Genomic DNA, 23,158 nt, shown 5'->3' with positions numbered 1-23,158 from the left:
TGCCGACCAGACCTCGCCACCACTATAATAAATGTATTAAGCCCTAAACCGCCTCACTCCCGCCTCAAAAACCCTATAATAAATAGTATTAACCCCTAATCTGCCCTCCCTAACATCGGCGACACCTAACTTCAAGTATTAACCCCTAATCTGCCGACCGGACCTCGCCGCCACTCTAATAAATGTATTAACCCCTAAAGCTAAGTCTAATCCTAACCCTAACACCCCCCAAAGTTAAATTTAATTTAAATCTAACGAAATAAAATAAATCTTATTAAATAAATTAATCCTATTTAAAGCTAAATACTTACCTGTAAAATAAACCCTAATATAGCTACAATATAAATAATAATTATATTGTAGCTATTTTAGCATTTATATTTATTTTACAGGCAACTTTGTATTTATTTTAACTAGGTACAATAGCTATTAAATAGTTAATAACTATTTAATAGCTACCTAGTTAAAATAATAACAAAATTACCTGTAAAATAAATCCTAACCTAACTTACAATTAAACCTAACACTACACTATAATTAAATAAATTAAATAAATTACCTACAATTATCTACAATTAAATCAACTAAGCTAAATTACAAAAAAAACCCCCACTAAATTACAAAAATAAAAAAAGATTACAAGAATTTTAAACTAATTACACCTACTCTAAGCCCCCTAAAAAAATAACAAAGCCCCCCAAAATAAAAAAATGCCCTACCCTATTCTAAAATAAAAAGTTAACAGCTCTTTTACCTTACCAGCCCTTAAAAGGGCCTTTTGTGGGGCATGCCCCAAAGAAAACAGCTCTTTTGCATTTAAAAAAAACATACAATACCCCCCCCAACATTACAACCCACATACCCCTAATCTAACCCAAACCCCCCTTAAAAAACCTAACACTAAGCCCCTGAAGATCTCCCTACCTTATCTTCACCATGCCGGGTATCACTGATCCGTCCAGAAGAGGGTCCGAAGTCTTCATCCTATCCGGCAAGAAGAGGTCCAGAAGAGGGTCCGAAGTCTTCATCCTATCCGGCAAGAAGAGGACATCCGGACCGGTAGACATGTTCATCCAGGCGGCGTCTTCTATCTTCATCCATCCGGCGCAGAGCGGGACCATCTTGAAGCAGCCGACGCGGATCCATCCTCTTCTTCCGGCGACTCCCGATGAATGAAGGTTCCTTTAAGTGACATCATCCAAGATGGCGTCCCTCGAATTCCGATTGGCTGATAGGATTCTATAAGCCAATCGGAATTAAGGTAGGAAAAATCTGATTGGCTGATTGAATCAGCCAATCATATTCAAGTTCAATCCGATTGGCTGATTGGATCAGCCATTCAGATTGAGCTTGCATTCTATTGGCTGATCAGAACAGTGTATTATAAGGTGAGGCACAGACTAGCACCCTTTATTTTAAGATGAGGCACAGACTAGCACCCTGTATTATAAGGTGAGGCACAGACTAGCACCCTGTATTATAAAATGAGGCACAGACTAGCACCGTGTATTATAAGGTGAGGCACAGACTAGCACCCTGTATTATAAGCTGAGGCACAGAATAGCACCCTGTATTATAAGGTGAGGCACAGACTAGCACCCTGTATTATAAGGTGAGGCACGGACTAGCACCCTGTATTATAAGGTGAGGCACAGACTAGCACCCTGTATTATAAAATGAGGCACAGACTAGCACCGTGTATTATAAGGTGAGGCACAGACTAGCACCCTGTATTATAAGGTGAGGCACAGACTATCACCGAGTATTATAAGGTGAGGCACAGACTAGCACCCTGTATTATAAGATGAGGCACAGACTAGCACCCTGTATTATAAGGTGAGGCACAGACTAGCACCCTGTATTATAAGCTGAGGCACAGACTAGCACCCTGTATTATATGCTGAGGCACAGAATAGCACCCTGTATTATAAGCTGAGGCACAGACTAGCACCCTGTATTATAAGATGAGGCACAGACTAGCACCCTGTATTATAAGCTGAGGCACAGACTAGCACCCTGTATTATAAACTGAGGCACAGACTAGCACCCTGTATTATAAGATGAGGCACAGACTAGCACCCTGTATTATAAGATGAGGCACAGACTAGCACCCTGTATTATAAGCTGAGGCACAGACTAGCACCCTGTATTATAAACTGAGGCACAGACTAGCACCCTGTATTATAAGATGAGGCACAGACTAGCACCCTGTATTATAAACTGAGGCACAGACTAGCACCCTGTATTATAAGATGAGGCACAGACAAGCACCCTGTATTATAAGGTGAGGCACAGACTAGCACCCTGAATTATAAGCTGAAGCACAGACTAGCGCCCTGTATTATAAGCTGAGGCACAGACTAGCAATGTGTATTATAAGGTGAGGCACAGACTAGCACCCTGTATTATAAGGTGAGGCACAGACTAGCACAGAGTATTATAAGGTGAGGCACAGACTAGCACCCTCTATTATAAGGTGAGGCACAGACTAGCACCCTGTATTATAAGGTGAGGCACAGACTAGCACTCTGTATTATAAACTGAGGCACAGATTAGCACCCTGTATTATAAGGTGAGGCACAAACTACTAGATCTACACAGTATTTTACACAGTCTGGCATTGCATTTGTTTTCTGATTAAGCAATACTTGGAATTTTGCAGTTGAGTAGGAGGTTGCTAGAATTAGCAGAGACCACAGGCTATACACTTATCACTAACTTAAGACATTTAGCTAAAGCTTCCAGCAGATGTTCTTTTCTGTTTAACTTTCCAGCACTGTTACTTCCCTATAATTATTTCCTTCTCTTTGTAAGTAAAAAAAAAAAAAAAAAAAGCATGTTTGGAACAGTATACTATTAGAATACTAAAATTAGGCGATTGAGATGTTTAGTGTAATATTTCCAATTGTTGCCAATTTTATAATACCTGTCTCTTTGGCAAGATGTTAAAAAACTGAGCACTTAAGATACTGAAATTATTTGCACTTTGGGGTGGTTGAATTAAATGCCATTTAAAATTTTTTAAAAATTTGTGATTTGTGGGGGAAAATAATAAAAAAAAATTCAAAATAAACAAAAAATTCTGATGTCTACTTTTCGATCATGAGTTTCAGAAAATATTAGTCTCCCGGATGTGACAAACAGCTATTTTGTAATCTGTAAGTTCTCAAGACCATAAAACATGTTTGTGTATTTAATATCAGAATTATAAAGGTGCCTACAACAATCTCTTCAGAGGTGAGGGTTTGGCTGGGAAAATAATTTTTCCGTTCCTTAAAGGATATTTAACAGAAAAGAAATAGAGGAAAGCGTTAATACATAGAACACACTACACATGCACATCATGCATGCAAGGCAAGCCCACACACAAACACATACATTTTTACAATAAACTATCTAGTATATTCAGGGAGAAAAAAACGTATGTTTGTGCCAGACATTGAGTTCCTAATAAACATTACAATACAAATATCATTTAATATACCATAATATAGTACAATATTTGAATGGGGAGTTTCATTTCAGAATTTCCATACATTTTAATATTTGATTGGGAACCTAAACTCTCACCTTAACAACACAGGGGCCAGATTACAAGTGGAGCGGTATTTAACACTCCTGCCCTAACTCCAATAGAAGTAAGCTTTTTGTGTGCGTCGGGATAGCGCTCGTATTACAAGTTGAAAGTAAAAAGTTTTCACTCGCGCGTTAAACAGATGAACGCAAGAATCTGAAGTTACAATATCACAAATGTGTTAATGTCTTCCCCCATAGAATCAATAGAGCAAACAAAGTGGGGGGAAAAACTAACACTATTTGCATGCAAACCTGATTGCATTTTCTCAAGTGTGCTAACCTAATATAAAAATATTAATATTTTACATTCCAATGTTCTTCACATAAAATATGTTCTATTTATTCATAAATAGCGCTGCATAATCTGTTGGCACTCTACAAATACCTGATAATAATAATAATAATAATAATAATAATACATATTTCTACATATAGCTGATGATGTTTTGGTACAATATATATCTATACCTAACGCCTCATATCTTTGAGCCCTTAGAACTTTTTTATGCAATTTAAATTTAAATTAATTTTTAAAACAAATTTTATTAGTGTTATTATGATTGTAACTGTTCATTTAAATATATTTTTGATGTGTTTTGTGAGACTTTTTTGTTTTGGGAAACATTTTACCACTGCTCTGAGGTAGCACTACCCCGACGTGTGTTAATTTCAATTGCAATCAAGCAATTGCGTTTGCTTTAAACTTGTATTACGAGCGCTACATTCAACATGAAAAAAAACCCAGCTGCGATAAACCCATTTTCGTTCATGTGTAACTGTTAGCGCGTCACGTATAATCTTGCCCATGATATATATATACTTTGAGATTCTGTCTAGTTTTTCACTGCAGTTATACACTTTTATGATTGGTCTCTTTTTCTTTTCGTATTGTTGTAAATATTGATCTCACAGGAGAAGCCCTTTAGGACACATTGTACATAAATAGTGGAATATACTTAAGCAAGTATACAGAGGAACTTCAAGAACAAGGACCAAGGACAAATGTATTCATACAATTTTTTATTAACTTTCATTAGATGCCTATCTAATTTACTAAATATGTTCTTATTTAGTAAATACTATTCCATAAGAATTTTATTCTCCAAACCATAGATGCCAATCCATGAGACTATATGTGGTGGTAACTCATTTCATTTTTATTCGTGTCATTCCAAATTCGGAAATTCGGATCCATTCGAAAAAACGTAATTGAATCATTAGTCATTTCATATTGATTCGTAATTTCGGACCGAATCGTTATTTCGGCAAAATTAGTTATATTCCGTTATTTCGGAACGTATTCGGTTCTATCATTTCGGATAGATTTGAATGCACAACCCTTGAGGAAAGCTAAAAGCACATTGCACTGCGTGTGACAGTAATCCTACCCACAAAATTAAAATAATATCATTATTGGACTAGAAGACTATCACTGTGACAGTAATCCAACCCACAAAACAAAAGGAATGTTCTAATTGGACAAAAAGTCCGTAGAAGAATATGACACTACACTCATTTGAATAAAAACAAATGAATTCGAAACGATTTGTTTCCACTCGTTAGTTATGTTACTTTGATTCGGATTTATCAAAAATATCCAAGTTATACAATACATAACCATACTAGTCCAAAACTGAACTTAAAACTTTTACCTTCAATCTCACTCATATTTTAATTATTTGATAATAATATCTAATTTTTTAACTATTTTGTGGTTCTTTGGATTTAATAATAATATTTAAAAAAAAAAAGACAACTGTGCCACGCACATCCGAATGTAACCGAATAAGTCTGAACCATTCGAATATTTCGGAACAAATTTATTCGGATTAGTATGCTTTTGGAAAGGATTTGATTAGGAAATTCGAATTAGTCCGAAGCTCTGAATTCGAAACGAAATGAAACGCACATGTCTACATGAGACTACCCTTTGAACTTTTACAGGGACTCATGTTTTTATTAATTCATTTCATTTTAATTCAAGCACATAAAACTGCTCATTAATCTTTTTTTTAAAGTTTTATAAATTAAAATGAAACTTATGTTTGCTATATCCAAAAAAAAAATCTAATTTGAATAAATAAAATGTATTTCAAATGTAAACTCTCTGGGGCTGATATAACAATGTGTGGACGGGCATCAATAAATGAAATGCTTGTGCAATGCTGCCCCTGCAGATTCGCGGCCAATCGGCCGCTAGCAGGGGGTGTCAATCAACCCAATCGTATCCTATCGGGATGATTGCTGTCCGCCACCTCAGAGGTGGGGGACGAGTTAAGGAGAAGCGGTCTTAATACCGCTGCTTCTTAACTCCAGTTTCCGGCTAGCCTGAAGGCTCGCACGGAAACAGATGCATAGTGATGCATACGGGGCTTGATAAATCGGCCCCTCTACCTCAACTTTGCTTTGCTGTTGACATAATTTGGGGTATCATTAATTACTTCAGAATCACAATACAGATCATATGACCTGGCTTATCTAGGCAAAATAGCGTCCTATTGTCATGGTACATTTTCAATAAACGGAAAACTGTTTTAATACATTTGCATATCACATTTTATCATAATTCTATTTGCATTCTGAAATTTTGTATATGAAATTGTATCTCAAAATAACCTCAAAAAGTGTTCAAAACAAATTATGAATAAATACTTTATATATTTATTACTTTTGTTAATTATATAAAAAGTCTACATTTATAATTATGAACTCACCTATTTTTGCATAATTTTCCTCAAGAATATCTTCCAAGCCAATTTCTTTCCAAAAGCCGTCATCCCAACCACTATCAGCAGAGTAAGTCCATTTGCAAACTAGCGTGCATAAAGATCTGTAGTGAAAATAATTCCATTTCTTTGTTACATTTTCAAGTACTGTCATAAAAAAACCACTGTATATTTATAGGGCTCGTTCAGTATGATATTTCTTTGGGGGTTTCTTTTTTGGGTTCTTTTTTTTTTGCAATCCTGCTGTAATATTTAAAGGGTCAATAAATAAAAAAAATGAACATGAACAAAGGATAAATTTAAATACTAAATAAACACAACATTTTATTTATCTCCATATAAATACATAACATTGCAATATACATCATATATTTTGTCTTCTTTTTTGTGACAGTTAGGGGCCGATTAATCAAGTGTCGGACTGACATGATCCGCTGTAGCCTACGCTGTCTGCATTTTACATTGCACAAGCATTTCTAGTGAACTGCTGGTGCAATGCCACCCCCAGCTGATTCCCCGCTAGCACCGGGTGTCAATCATCCCGAACGTATCCAAGGTGGCAGATAAGTTAAGGAGCAGCGGTGCTTATATTTCCGGCAAGCCTGACAGCTTGATAATTTGGCCCCTTAGAATTCACAACAGTCTGTAACATTCTACACGATTGGTTACTTTAGAGCACATGCTCATTTACACCTGTCCCTAATTGGTTGCAACAAAGAAAACCATGAGCCTATTCTATTGAATTTTACAAACGTGCTGTGTGCATAGTGTCTTAACCTAGCCTTCAACATACTGATATGGGACGTTACTTTACTAACATTAACAGCTTGACTGTGAGGAGTCCTTCCTCTTTTTCACATTAATATGTGTATATACATATATATTTATGTGTTACTATGTGTATATACATATATATTTATGTGTTACTATGTGTATATACATATATATTTATGTGTTACTATGTGTATATACATATATATTTATGTGTTACTATGTGTATATACATATATATTTATGTGTTATTATGTGTATATACATATATATTTATGTGTTATTATGTGTATATACATATATATTTATGTGTTATTATGTGTATATACATATATATTTATGTGTTATTATGTGTATATACATATATATTTATGTGTTATGTGTATATACAGATATATTTATGTGTTACTATGTGTATATACATATATATTTATGTGTTACTATGTGTATATACATGTATATTTATGTGTTAGTATGTGTGTATATACATATATATTTATGTGTTAGTATGTGTGTATATACATATATATTTATGTGTTACTATGTGTATATACATATATATTTATGTGTTACTATGTGTATATACATATATATTTATGTGTTACTATGTGTATATACAGATATATTTATGTGTTACTATGTGTATATACAGATATATTTATGTGTTACTATGTGTATATACAGATATATTTATGTGTTACTATGTGTATATACACATATATATTTATGTGTTACTATGTGTATGACTATATATATTTATGTGTTACTATGTGTATATACATATATATTTATGTGTTACTATGTGTATATACATATATATTTATGTGTTAGTATGTGTATATACATATATATTTATGTGTTACTATGTGAGTATATACATATATATATTTATGTGTTACTATGTGTATATACATATATATTTATGTGTTACTATGTGTATATACATATATATGTATGTGTTAGTATGTGTATATACATATATATTTATGTGTTACTATGTGTATATACATATATATTTATGTGTTACTATGTGTATATACATATATATGTATGTGTTAGTATGTGTATATACATATATATTTATGTGTTATTATGTGTATATACATATATATTTATGTGTTACTATGTGTATATACATTTATATTTATGTGTTACTATGTGTATATACATATATATGTATGTGTTACTATGTGTATATACATATTTATGTGTTATTATGTGTATATACATATATATTTATGTGTTACTATGTGTATATACATATATATTTATGTGTTACTATGTGTATATACATATATATTTATGTCTTACTATGTGTTTATACATATATATTTATGTGTTAGTATGTGTATATACATATATATTTATGTGTTACTATGTGAGTATATACATATATATATTTATGTGTTACTATGTGTATATACATATATATTTATGTGTTACTATGTGTATATACATATATATGTATGTGTTAGTATGTGTATATACATATATATTTATGTGTTACTATGTGTATATACATATATATTTATGTGTTATTATGTGTATATACATATATATTTATGTGTTAGTATGTGTATATACATATATATTTATGTGTTAGTATGTGTATATACATATATATTTATGTGTTATTATGTGTATATACATATATATTTATGTGTTAGTATGTGTATATACATATATATTTATGTGTTATTATGTGTATATACATATATTTATGTGTTACTATGTGTATATACATATATATTTATGTGTTATTATGTGTATATACATATATATTTATGTGTTAATATGTGTATATACCTATATATTTATGTGTTACTATGTGTATATACATATATATTTATGTGTTACTATGTGTATATACATATATATTTATGTGTTTAGTATGTGTATATACATATATATTTATGTGTTTCTATGTGTATATACATATATATTTATGTGTTACTATGTGTATATACATATATATTTATGTGTTACTATGTGTATATACATATATATTTATGTTACTATGTGTATATACATATATATTTATGTGTTACTATGTGTATATACATATATATTTATGTGTTATTATGTGTATATACACATATATTTATGTGTTACTACTATGTGTATATACATATATATTTATGTGTTACTATGTGTATATACATATATATGTATGTGTTACTATGTGTATATACATATTTATGTGTTATTATGTGTATATACATATATATTTATGTGTTACTATGTGTATATACATATATATTTATGTGTCACTATGTGTATATACATATATATTTATGTGTTACTATGTGTATATACATATATATTTATGTGTTACTATGTGTATATACATATATATTTATGTTACTATGTGTATATACATATATATTTATGTGTTACTATGTGTATATACATATATATGTATGTGTTACTATGTGTATATACATATTTATGTGTTATTATGTGTATATACAGGGAGTGCAGAATTATTAGGCAAGTTGTATTTTTGAGGATTAATTTTATTAGTGAACAACAACCATGTTCTCAATGAACCCAAAAAACTCATTAATATCAAAGCTGAATAGTTTTGGAAGTAGTTTTTAGTTTGTTTTTAGTTATAGCTATTTTAGGGGGATATCTGTGTGTGCAGCTGACTATTACTGTGCATAATTATTAGGCAACTTAACAAAAAACAAATATATACCCATTTCAATTATTTATTTTTACCAGTGAAACCAATATAACATCTCAACATTCACAAATATACATTTCTGACATTCAAAAACAAAACAAAAACAAATCAGTGACCAATATAGCCACCTTTCTTTGCAAGGACACTCAAAAGCCTGCCATCCATGGATTCTGTCAGTGTTTTGATCTGTTCACCATCAACATTGCATGCAGCAGCAACCACAGCCTCCCAGACACTGTTCAGAGAAGTGTACTGTTTTCCCTCCTTGTAAATCTCACATTTGATGATGGACCACAGGTTCTCAATGGGGTTCAGATCGGGTGAACAAGGAGGCCATGTCATTAGATTTTCTTCTTTTATACCCTTTCTTGCCAGCCGCGCTGTGAAGTACTTGGATGCGTGTGATGGAGCATTGTCCTGCATGAAAATCATGTTTTTCTTGAAGGATGCAGACTTTTTCCTGTACCACTGCTTGAAGAAGGTGTCTTCCAGAAACTGGCAGTAGGACTGAGAGTTGAACTTCACTCCATCCTCAACCCGAAAAGGCCCCACAAGCTCATCTTTGATGATACCAGCCCAAACCAGTACTCCACCTCCACCTTGCTGGCGTCTGAGTCGGACTGGAGCTCTCTGCCCTTTACCAATCCAGCCATGGGCCCATCCATCTGGCCAATCAAGACTCACTCTCATTTCATCAGTCCATAAAACCTTAGAAAAATCAGTTTTGAGATATTTCTTGGCCCAGTCTTGACGTTTCAGCTTGTGTGTCTTGTTCAGTGGTGGTCGTCTTTCAGCCTTTCTTACCTTGGCCATGTCTTTGAGTATTGCACACCTTGTGCTTTTGGGCACTCCAGTGATGTTGCAGCTCTGAAATATGGCCAAACTGGTGGCAAGTGGCATCTTGGCAGCTGCACGCTTGACTCAGTTCATGGGCAGTTATTTTGCGCCTTGGTTTTTCCACACGCTTCTTGCGACCCTATTGACTATTTTGAATGAAACGCTTGATTGTTCGATGATCACGCTTCAGAAGCTTTGCAATTTTAAGAGTGCTGCATCCCTCTGCAAGATATCTCACTATTTTTTACTTTTCTGAGCCTGTCAAGTCCTTCTTTTGACCCATTTTGCCAAAGGAAAGGAAGTTGCCTAATAATTATGCACACCTAATATAGGGTGTTGATGTCATTAGACCACACCCCTTCTCATTACAGAGATGCACATCACCTAATATGCTTAATTGGTAGTAGGCTTTCGAGCCTATACAGCTTGGAGTAAGACAACATGCATAAAGAGGATGATGTGGTCAAAATACTCATTTGCCTAATAATTCTGCACTCCCTGTACATATATATTTATGTGTCACTATGTGTATATACATATATATATATATTTATGTGTTACTATGTGTATATACATATATATGTATGTGTTACTATGTGTATATACATATTTATGTGTTATTATGTGTATATACATATATATTTATGTGTTACTATGTGTATATACATATATATTTATGTGTTACTATGCTTATATACATATATATTTATGTGTTACTATGTGTATATACATATATATTTATATGTTACTATGTGCATATACATATATATTTATGTGTTAGTATGTGTATATACCTATATATTTATGTGTTAGTATGTGTATATACATATATATTTATGTGTTACTATGTGTATATACCTATATATTTATGTGTTAGTATGTGTATATACATATATATTTATGTGTTACTATGTGTATATACATATATATATATTTATGTGTTCCTATGTGTATACATATATATTTATGTGTTACTATGTGTATATACAGATATATTTATGTGTTACTATGTGTATATACATATATATTTATGTGTTAATATGTCTATATACATATATATTTATGTGTTACTATGTGTATATACATATATATTTATGTGTTACTATGTGTATATACATATATATTTATGTGTAAGTATGTGTATATACATATATATTTATGTGTTACTATGTGTATATACATATATATTTATGTGTTACTATGTGTATATACATATATATTTATGTGTAAGTATGTGTATATACATATATATTTATGTGCTAGTATGTGTATATACATATATATTTATGTGTTACTATGTGTATATACATATATATTTATGTGTTACTATGTGTATATACATATATATTTATGTGTTACTATGTGTATATACATATATATTTATGTGTTATTATGTGTATATACATATATATTTATGTGTTACTGTGTGTATATACATATATATTTATGTGTTACTGTGTGTATATACATATATATTTATGTGTAAGTATGTGTATATACATATATATTTATGTGTTACTATGTGTATATACATATATATTTATGTGCTAGTATGTGTATATACATATATATTTATGTGTTACTATGTGTATATACATATATATTTATGTGTAAGTATGTGTATATACATATATATTTATGTGTTATTATGTGTATATACATATATATTTATGTGTTACTATATGTATATACATATATATTTATGTGTTATTATGTGTATATACATATATATTTATGTGTTATGTGTATATACATATATATTTATGTGTTACTATGTGTATATACATATATATTTATGTGTTACTATGTGTATATACATATATATTTATGTGTTACTATGTGTATATACATATATATTTATGTGTTACTATGTGTATATACATATATATTTATGTGTTACTATGTGTATATACATATATATATTTATGTGTTACTATGTGTATATACATATATATTTATGTGTAAGTATGTGTATATACATATATATTTATGTGTTATTATGTGTATATACATATATATTTATGTGTTAGTATGTGCTTATATACATATATATTTATGTGTTACTATGTGCATATACATATATATTTATGTGTTACTATGTGTATATACATATATATGTATGTGTTACTATGTGTATATACATATATATTTATGTGTTATTATGTGTATATACATATATATTTATGTGTTATTATGTGTATATACATATATATTTATGTGTGTATGTGCTTATATACATATATATTTATGTGTTAGTATGTGTATATACATATATATTTATGTGTTATTATGTGTATATACATATATATTTATGTGTTACTATGTGTATATACATATATATTTATGTGTTACTATGTGTATATACATATATATTTATGTGTTACTATGTGTATATACATATATATTTATGTGTAAGTATGTGTATATACATATATATTTATGTGTTACTATGTGTATATACATATATATTTAAATTTGCTGTCCATTGCCGTGCGACTTACCCCCTTTGCTGCGCTAGGTTCTCATGCCATGTCTCACTAGAGTGTGCAACCAATAACTGTGTGGAATATCGGTGTGTCTGGACCTCCATGTTTAACATTAATTGAAAAGCTGACAATATTCACAATTAAATTACCGGAAAGGAGAACAGCAAATATAATAAAGTATATAGTTGTTCTACTACATGTAATTAAACAATATGGGGTAGATTTATCACACCATTCGCTATAGCATTTGTTTACTTTAATATCCCTTCAACTGATAACCATTCCACCAGCGAAAACTAAATGGATTATATTCTTGCTGCTGATCTCTTAGTGTGGTGTAGAATAGACCCCAAATATTGTTTCACAACATAACAGTGTATAACTCAACAGTTTTCCTTGCTAATATTGGTTATTACTACAAAAAAATCTAAAATCCTACAATCAATTTGTGTAACAAACATTCGGCTAGATTACAAGTTGTGCGTTAAGGTAAAAAAGCAGCGTTAACAGGTCCTAATGCTGCTTTTTTATGCATGTTGATATTACGAGTCTTGCAGGTATAGGTGTACCGCACACTTTGTCGGCCTTACCGCAAACCAACTTACGTAAAGTTCATAAACCATTTTTTCTATGGGACTTCGATAGCACCGGTATTACGAGTTTGTCCTGGGAGGCCAAAAAGTGAGCGGTACACCCTATCCCGACAGATTCCTAACGCATTTTAAAGTCAGTTGTTATGAGTTTTACACTACAACGCTGTAGCATAAAACTCATAACTAAAGTGCTTAAAAGTACACTAACACCCATAAACTACCTATTAACCCCTAAACCAAGGCCCTCCCACATCGCAAACACTAAAATAAAATGTTTAACCCCTAATCTGCCGCTCCGGACATCGCCGCCACTATAAAAAACATATTAACCCCTAAACTGCCGCACTCCCGCATTGCAAACACTAGTTAAATATTATTAACCCCTAATCTGCCGCCCCTAACATCGCCACCACCTACATTATACTTATTAACCCCTAATCTGCCGCCCCAACGTCCAACGTCGCCGCCACTATATTAAATTTATTAACCCCTAAATCTAAGTCTAACCGTAACACCCCCTAACTTAAATATAAATTTAAATAAATCTAAATAAAATTACTATCATTACCTAAATTATTCCTATTTAAAACTAAATACCTATAAAATAAACCCTAAGCTAGCTACAATATAACTAATAGTTACATTGTAGCTATCTTAGGGTTTATTTTTATTTTACAGGCAAGTTTGTATTTATTTTAACTAGGTAGACTAGTTATTAAATAGTTATTAACTATTTGATAACTACCTAGCTAAAATAAATACAAATACAAAATGTTACAATAACACCTAACATTACACTATAATTAAATAAATTCCCTACATTAAATACAATTAAATAAATTAAATTAGCTAAATCACAAAAAACCAAACACTAAATTACAGAAAATAAAAAACAAATTACAGATCTTTAAACTAATTACACCTAATCTAATAGCCCTATCAAAATAAAAAAAAATAAAAAAATTTAAAAAAAACCCTAGCCTAAACTAAACTACCAATAACCCTTAAAAGGGCCTTTTGTGGGGCATTGCCCCAAAGAAATCAGCTCTTTTTCCTGTAAAAAAAAATACAAACACCCCCAACACTAAAACCCACCACCCACACAACCATCCCCCCAAATAAAAGCCTATCTAAAAAAACCTAAGCTCCCCCATTGCCCTGAAAGGGGCATTTGGTTGGCCATTGTCCTTAAAAGGGCATTTAGCTCTATTGCTGCCCAAAGCCCTAACCTAAAAAATAAACACCCAATACACCCTTAAAAAATCCTAACACTATCCCCCGAAGATTCACTTACCGGGAGAAGTCTTAATTCAAGATGTCCTCAACGATGCCGGCAGAAGTGATCCTCCAGACAGGCAGAAGTGGTCCTCCAGGCGGGCAGAAGTCTTCATCCAGATGGCATCTTCTATCTTTCCTATCTATCCTTTCAATGCGGAGTGGCTCCATCTTCAAGACATCCGGTGCGGAGCATCCTCTTCAAACGACGTCTTCTTCGGAATGAATATCTCTTTAAGTGACATCATCCAAGATGGTGTTCCTTAGATTCTGATTGGCTGATAGAATTCTATCAGCCAATTGGAATTAAGGTAGAAAAAATCCTATTGGCTGATGCAATCAGCCAATCGGATTGAGCTGGCATTCTATTGGCTGTTCCAATCAGCCAATAGAATGCGAGCTCAATCCTATTGGCTGATTGCATCAGCCAATAGGATTGAAGTTCAATCCTATTGGCTGATTGCATCAGCCAATAGGATTTTTTCTACCTTAATTCCAATTGGCTGATAGAATTCTATCAGTCAATCGGAATCTAAGGGACGCCATCTTGGATGATGTCACTTAAAGAGATATTCATTCCGAAGAAGAAGACGTTTGAAGAGGATGCTCCGCGCCGGATGTCTTGAAGATGGAGCCACTCCGCATTGAAAGGATAGATAGGAAAGATAGAAGATGCCGTCTGGATGAAGACTTCTGCCCGCCTGGAGGACCACTTCTGCCTGTCTGGAGGATCACTTCTGCCGGCATCGTTGAGGACATCTTGAATTAAGACTTCTCCCGGTAAGTGAATCTTCGGGGGATAGTGTTAGGATTTTTTAAGGGTGTATTGGGTGGGTTTATTTTTTAGGTTGGGGCTTTGGGCAGCAAAAGAGCTAAATGCCATTTTAAGGGCAATGCCCATCCAAATGCTCTTTTCAGGGCAATGGGGAGCTTAGGTTTTTTTAGTTAGGCTTTAATTTGGGGGGTTGGTTGTGTGGGTGGTGGGTTTTACTGTTGGGGGGGTTGTTTGTATTTTTTTTACAGGAAAAAGAGCTAATTTCTTTGGGGCAATGCCCCGCAAAAGGCCCTTTTAAGGGCTATTGGTAGTTTAGTTTAGGGGTTTTTTTTTTATTTTGGGGGGGGGGGGGGCTTTTTTTATTTTGATAGGGCTATTAGATTAGGTGTAATTAGTTTAAAGATCTGTAATTTGTTTTTTATTTTCTGTAATTTAGTGTTTTGTTTTTTTGTGATTTATCTAATTTAATTTAATTTATTTAATTGTATTTAATGTAGGGAATTGATTTAATTGTAGTGTAGTGTTAGGTGTTATTGTAACTTAGGTTAGGTTTTATTTTACAGGTAAATTTGCATTTATTTTAGCTAGTTAGTTATTAAATAGTTAATAACTATTTAGTAACTATTCTACCTAGTTAAAATAAATACAAACTTGCCTGTAAAATAAAAATAAACCGTAAGATAGCTACAATGTAACTATTAGTTATATTGTAGCTAGCTTAGGGTTTATTTTATAGGTAAGTATTTAGTTTTAAATAGAAATAATTTAGTTAATGATAGGAATTTTATTTAGATTTATTTAAATTATATTTAAGTTAGGGGGTGTTAGGGTTAGACTTAGGTTTAGGGGTTAATACATTTAGTATAGTGGCGGCGACGTTGTGGGTGGCAGATTAGGGGTTAATAAGTGTAGGTAGGTTGCAGCGACATTGGGGGCGGGAGATTAGGGGTTAATAAATATAATGTAGGTGTCAGCGATGTTGGGGGCAGCAGATTAGAGGTTAATAAGTATAATGTAGGTGGCGGCGGTGTCCGGAGCGGCAGATTAGGGGTTAAGAAGAATAATGTAGGTGTCAGCGATGTCGGGGCGACAGATTAGGGGTTAATAAGTGTAAGATTAAGGGTGTTTAGACTCAGGGTTCATTTTAGGGTGTTAGGTGTAAACATAAAATGTGTTTCCCCATAGGAATCAATGGGGCTGCGTTACTGAGTTTTACGCTGCTTTTTGGCAGGTGTTTTTATCAGCCGGCTCTCCCCATTGATGTCTATGGGGAAATTGTGCACGAGCACGTACGACCAGCTCACCACTGACTTAAGCAGCGCTGGTATTGGAGTGCGGTATGGAGCACAATTTTGCTCTACGCTCACTTCTTGCCTTTTAACGCCGGGTTTGTAAAAACCCGTAATACCAGAGCTGCAGGTAAGTGAGTGGTGAGAAAAAACTGCACGGTAGCACCGCACAGCTCATAACGAAAGACTTGTAATCTAGCCGATTGTCTTTTTAAAGTTTAAGATCTGAAACAAAAGGAACACATAACAGTAAACAGTATTGGTAAAAAATACACTTATTCAAGCAAAAGTCCTGATTACATTTGAAAACAGTTGAGTTCCTCTATAGCATCGGACACACATCTCCTGTCTCACTGAGTACAACTGCATGTTTATAAAGTAGGTGCTAATGTACAGCACAGATCTGTCATCTCCACAGCATCTGCTAAACCATAGTCAGCACATTCCTCTGCTAATGTCTATATGTTTCCCTTACCGTGCGATAACAACAACTCAATTTGAGACGTCCAGCTGGAGACATGACGCAGACCAAGGCTAGTTGACTGGTTAAGAATATGTTGTTGATAGAAGAGATGCATTTGAGATACTGTAAAGATCACCAACCAAATCTACTCATATTTGTAGTAAGGGAATTAGAAAGTGTGTTGGGGATTTATTGATTTAAATGGATGCATTAATGATATATGATAATAACTGGGCTTGAAGTTTTTACTAGGCCACTACTTCTGGACTGGAAATAAATTCGTTTTTTTTTTGTCTCAGTTTTTAAAGGAGCATGAAATTCAAAATTAACCTTTCATGATTCAGACAGACCCTAAACTTTTAAGATACTATTCAATAAAATGTACTTTCTTCTCTTATTATCATTTGTAGAAAAGTATACCTAGGTAGGCTCAAAAGGAGTAATGCACTACTGGGAGCTAGCTGCTGACTGGTGGATACGGACACATGCTGCTTGTTATTGGCTCCCCAGATGTGTCTTACTAGATCCTGTTTATGCAATAATGCTAGTTATGTGTTTAAGCCCTTTGCAGAAGCTAAACACATAATAAAATGCTTTGATAGAGAGAAGAATGAAATGCATTAGAGCATTATCTTTTTGCAATTTTATGTCTATATATAAATTATTATTATTAATATTGTTATACTTTATTTATAAAGCGCCAACAAATTATGCAGCGCTGTCCATGGGTAATACTATAGGAGGAATTGAGCGCTCTATTCCCGTGGGAACTTACAATCTAGAAGGGTAGGAGGATGAGAAACAGGAGGTGGGGACTGCAAAAGTGAGAATGATGTTAGTGCAGAGTAAGATGAAGGCAATTATTAGGTAAGTGGAATTAATGGTTACTGAGTTGGGTGGTCGGCTTCCTTGAACAAAAGTGTCTTTAGGGAGTGTTTAAAGGAGAACAGATTAGGGGAGAGTCGGGCAGTGTAAAGTGGGTTCCAGTGTGTTGGTGCCGCACAAGAGAAATCGACTGCATGGGAGGAGGTAGAAGATACAAGTAGCAGGTAATTGTGGGCTGGAGTATATTTGTTGATTAGTGTGGACAGAATATACAGCATTGGTAAAAGTTTTGTAGGTCAGGGAATTTTTAATTTAATTCGGCTGTGAATTTGGAGCCAGTGAAGGGACTTACAGAGAGGGGCAGCATATACAGAGCAGTGGGAAAGGTGGATTTGCCTGGGCTGGCAGAGGCATTTAGGATGGATTGAAGGCGAGAGAGGCAGGAGAGAGGAAGGCCAGTTAGTAGGTTATTACAGTAGGCAAGTCGGGAAATTACCAGGGAGTCAATTAGTTTCTTAGTGGTGACATATTTTAGATAAATTGTCTAGATGGTTGTGGCAGGAAGAAGAGAGCAATTGGATGTAGGGGATGAAGGACACAATGGAGTCAAGTGTAACTCAAAGACAGTGGACTTGAGGTAATAGGGAGATAATGGTGCCGCCAACAGTAACATAAAAGTAAGACATTGGACTAGAGGGGGGATTAGAAGAAGTTCAGTCTAGGACATGTTAAACTTTAAGTGGTAAGAGGCCATCCAAGAAGTAATGCTAGATAAGCCGTTGCTGACATGGGAAAGGACAGAGGAAGAGAGAGCAGGGGCGGAGAGGTAGATCTGAGCATTATCAGCATAGCGGTGATATTTGAAGCCATAGCTGTTGATAAGTTTATCCAGTGAAGAAGTATACATAGAGAAGAGTACAGGACCCAGGGCAGAGTCTTAAGGTACTCCAACTGACAGAGGCACTGAAGAGGAAGAGTCACCAGCAAATGAGACAGAAAAGGACCTGTTAGAGAGATAAGAATGAATCCAAGAGAGGGTGGTGGCACAGAGACCAAGAGAGCTGAGAGGTCAAGTGAGATAAGTACAAAGTAGTGGCCATTATTTTTAGCAGAAAGAAGATCATTAGTAACGTTGGTGAGTGCAGTCTCAGTTGAGTGTTGGGGACGGAAGCCGGATTGCAGTCAAGCAAGGAATTAGAGAACAGGAAGCGGGTTAGGCGGTCAAAAACTAGTTTTTCCAAGAGTTTTGAAGTTAGTGGAAGCAGTGATATGTTATGTATATATATATGTATTCAATATATATATAGCCATTATTTGTTTGCCATATTCTGCTATCCATTACTTTCTATTCTACTATACTGGCCAATGCTAACTCCGGCAACATGCTGCCATAACCTACTATCATATTATACAGCCTGCACAGTTATTTTCTTCTGTACCTCTGTCTGACTAAGATCTCATATACCTATTGCTACTTCCACAGCTTTATCTTTATATTTCTTCAGAGTTTGGACTGCTGTTGTATATTTTGCCTATTGTTGTATATTTTGTGTGTTTAGCACCGAGATGTAACTGTGATTCTAGCATTCAAAACTAATCCTATGTAATCCTCATTGTAATTTTACATCAAACAATATCTGCTCCTCTTGGGGTGGCCTTTTGTCCCATACAGCTGTTCCTAATATACAAATATGAATTCCTCATATCAGGAAGGCTATTACCAGCTACTTGAACAAAGAAAGTATCAGCACTCAACCCCTAGAAACATAAGCACATGTGCTGAAATTAATTTGTCACAAAATGCCACTTATTAGACATAAATATTAATTATCTATCTCTGAGCACAGTAAGGACAGTAATCTTCAATGCCTTTTATTTTCCTTTTACTCTGTGTATATATTTTTTCACGAACATATGACTTGTGTGCTTCATTTTATGCTTCTTAATATATATATATATATGTTTTAATATTAGTTAAATATAATATAATTTGACTTTGATTACAGAAACCAACCCTCTATTGATTTCAAGTTTGGTTTATTCATTATTTATAGGCATATTATGTTTGTATATTATTCTTCCTAATAAAATGTAATTATAAAACGAGATAGATAATGCAGATACCAATGTTTGAAAATAGACCAGACTGAATCCTTTTTTTCTTTTCATTTAGTTAGTAGCATAATATTTTAGATGTATAGGCTATATATATAAGGCACTTAAACATAACGCAATTTGTATTCTTTTGTAGACAAAACAATGTGGAAAATAAAATAGGTCTATGGTGTATTAAATAGATCAAGGGAAAAGTAATCTCTCAGACTATGCTCATGCATTTTTCATTGTATTTAAGTGGCAAAAAAGAAATTTGAATGAAGTATTTAGATGACTTGTGCTAATGGATAGATGCTGTCTCATACAGAATTCACTTAGTCGCATACACCCCACCGTGCTGGCAGGAATATCTCATTTTTTTTATTTATTATTGTAAGGCATTGTATTGAAACACATTTTGTTAAATAATTTTAGTTAATAATCATGTTATTTTTTAAACAATCATATCTATGTACAGATTTTGTTAAAACGTTAGTTTTTTCGTCCATGCAGACAATTAGTTCGGACGAATATTAGATTTGGATTTGTTACCATTATTTCCAATGGTAACAGCTAATAGGGGTGTGCATTCGTTTTCAGAAGAATAAAAGCAAATAACAACATTGTCATTACTTTCTTTGCATACCGAAAACATAAACATATGAAAACAAAAATACAATGAAAAAGAAAATAAATCTGCATTATTTTATTTTGCATTTTAATTTTTTGTTTTCAGTTGTTTTAGCTAATGAATGAAAACCACAAAGAAGCAGTGAATAGATTGACAGGTTCTATCAGCCTATAAGTGGAAGGTTGTGACTGTTTTTGGCCAAAAAGCATTGTCAGGGGGAGGTATTGAAGTCAAAGAGGGAATTTCAAGTTACTGCCAAACGGTTTCAGCCTCAGACCAGTGTGTATCAATGTGTATCAGTGTGTTAGCAGTACCTGTGTGTATCAGTGTGTTAGCAGTACCTGTGTGTATCAGTGTGTTAGCAGTACCTGTGTGTATCAGTGTGCTAGCAGTACCTGTGTGTATCAGTGTGTTAGCAGTACCTGTGTGTATCAGTGTGTTAGCAGTACCTGTGTGTATCAGTGTGTTAGCAGTACCTGTGTGTATCAGTGTGCTAGCAGTACCTGTGTGTATCAGTGTGCTAGCAGTACCTATGTGTATTAGTGTGTTAGCAGTACCTATGTGTATCAGTGTGCTAGCAGTACCTATGTGTATCAGTGTGCTAGCAGTACCTATGTGTATCAGTGTGCTAGCAGTACCTATGTGTATCAATGTGTATCAGTGTGTTAGCAGTACCTGTGTGTATCAGTGTGTTAGCAGTACCTGTGTGTATCAGTGTGCTAGCAGTACCTGTGTGTATCAGTGTGCTAGCAGTACCTGTGTGTATCAGTGTGTTAGCAGTACCTGTGTGTATCAGTGTGTTAGCAGTACCTGTGTGTATCAGTGTGTTAGCAGTACCTGTGTGTATCAGTGTGCTAGCAGTACCTGTGTGTATCAGTGTGCTAGCAGTACCTGTGTGTATCAGTGTGCTAGCAGTACCTATGTGTATCAATGTGTATCAGTGTGTTAGCAGTACCTATGTGTATCAGTGTGTTAGCAGTACCTGTGTGTATCAGTGTGCTAGCAGTACCTATGTGTATCAATGTGTATCAGTGTGTTAGCAGTACCTATGTGTATCAGTGTGTTAGCAGTACCTATGTGTATCAGTGTGCTAGCAGTACCTGTGTGTATCAGTGTGCTAGCAGTACCTATGTGTATCAATGTGTATCAGTGTGTTAGCAGTACCTATGTGTATCAGTGTGTTAGCAGTAGGTATGTGTATCAATGTGTATCAGTGTGTTAGCAGTACCTGTGTGTATCAGTGTGCTAGCAGTACCTGTGTGTATCAGTGTGCTAGCAGTACCTATGTGTATCAGTAGCTATCAGTACCTGTATCAGTAGATAGCAGTACCTGTGTGTATCAGTGTGCTAGCAGTACCTGTGTGTATCAGTAGCTAGCAGTACCTATGTGTATCAGTAGCTAGCAGTATCTGTGTGTATCAGTAGCTAGCAGTACCTATGTGTATCAATAGCTAGCAGTACCTGTGTGTATCAATAGCTAGCAGTACCTATGTATATCAGTAGATAGCAGTACCTGTGTGTATTAGTGTGCTAGCAGTACCTATGTATATAAGTGTGCTAGCAGTACCTGTGTGTATCAGTGTGCTAGCAGTACCTGTGTGTATCAGTGTGATAGCAGTATCTGTGTGTATCAGTGTGCTAGCAGTATCTGTGTGTATCAGTGTGCTAGCAGCATCTGTGTGTATCAGTGTGCTAACAGTACCTGTGTATCAGTAGCTAGCAGTACCTATGAGTATCAGTAGATAGCAGTACCTATGTGTATCAGTGTGCTAGCAGTACCTGTGTGTATCAGTAGCTAGCAGTATGTGTGTGTATCAGTAGCTAGCAGTACCTATGTGTATCAGTAGCTAGCAGTACCTATGTATATCAGTGTGCTAGCAGTACCTTTGTGTATCAGTAGCTAGCACTATGTGTGTGTATCAGTGTGCTAGCAGTACTTATGTATCAGTAGCTAGCATTACCTAGGTGTATCAGTGTGCTAGCAGTACCTGTGTGTATCAGTAGCTAGCAGTATCTGTGTGTATCAGTGTGCTAGCAGTACCTGTGTGTATCGGTAGCTAGCAGTACCTGTGTGTATCAGTAGCTAGCAGTACCTGTGTGTATCAGTAGCTAGCAGTATCTGTGTGTA

At 34.2% G+C, this 23,158-nt stretch overlaps 1 protein-coding gene across 1 annotated transcript in view; it reads right to left on the bottom strand.

The window, feature by feature from the left end:
• FGGY (FGGY carbohydrate kinase domain containing) overlaps positions 1–23,158 on the bottom strand; it is a 665,661-nt gene that overhangs the window by 464,416 nt on the left and 178,087 nt on the right. The window contains exon 6 of the mRNA XM_053693628.1: positions 6,291–6,406. Within this exon, the coding sequence (XP_053549603.1) occupies positions 6,291–6,406 (116 nt within the window). The remainder of the gene's footprint in view (positions 1–6,290; positions 6,407–23,158) is intronic.

Source organism: Bombina bombina, chromosome 10 (assembly GCF_027579735.1).
Source record: "Bombina bombina isolate aBomBom1 chromosome 10, aBomBom1.pri, whole genome shotgun sequence".
NCBI lineage: Eukaryota > Metazoa > Chordata > Amphibia > Anura > Bombinatoridae > Bombina > Bombina bombina.
The sequence above is the reverse complement of the archived record's forward strand: the minus strand, read 5'-3'. Positions and strand labels throughout refer to the sequence as shown.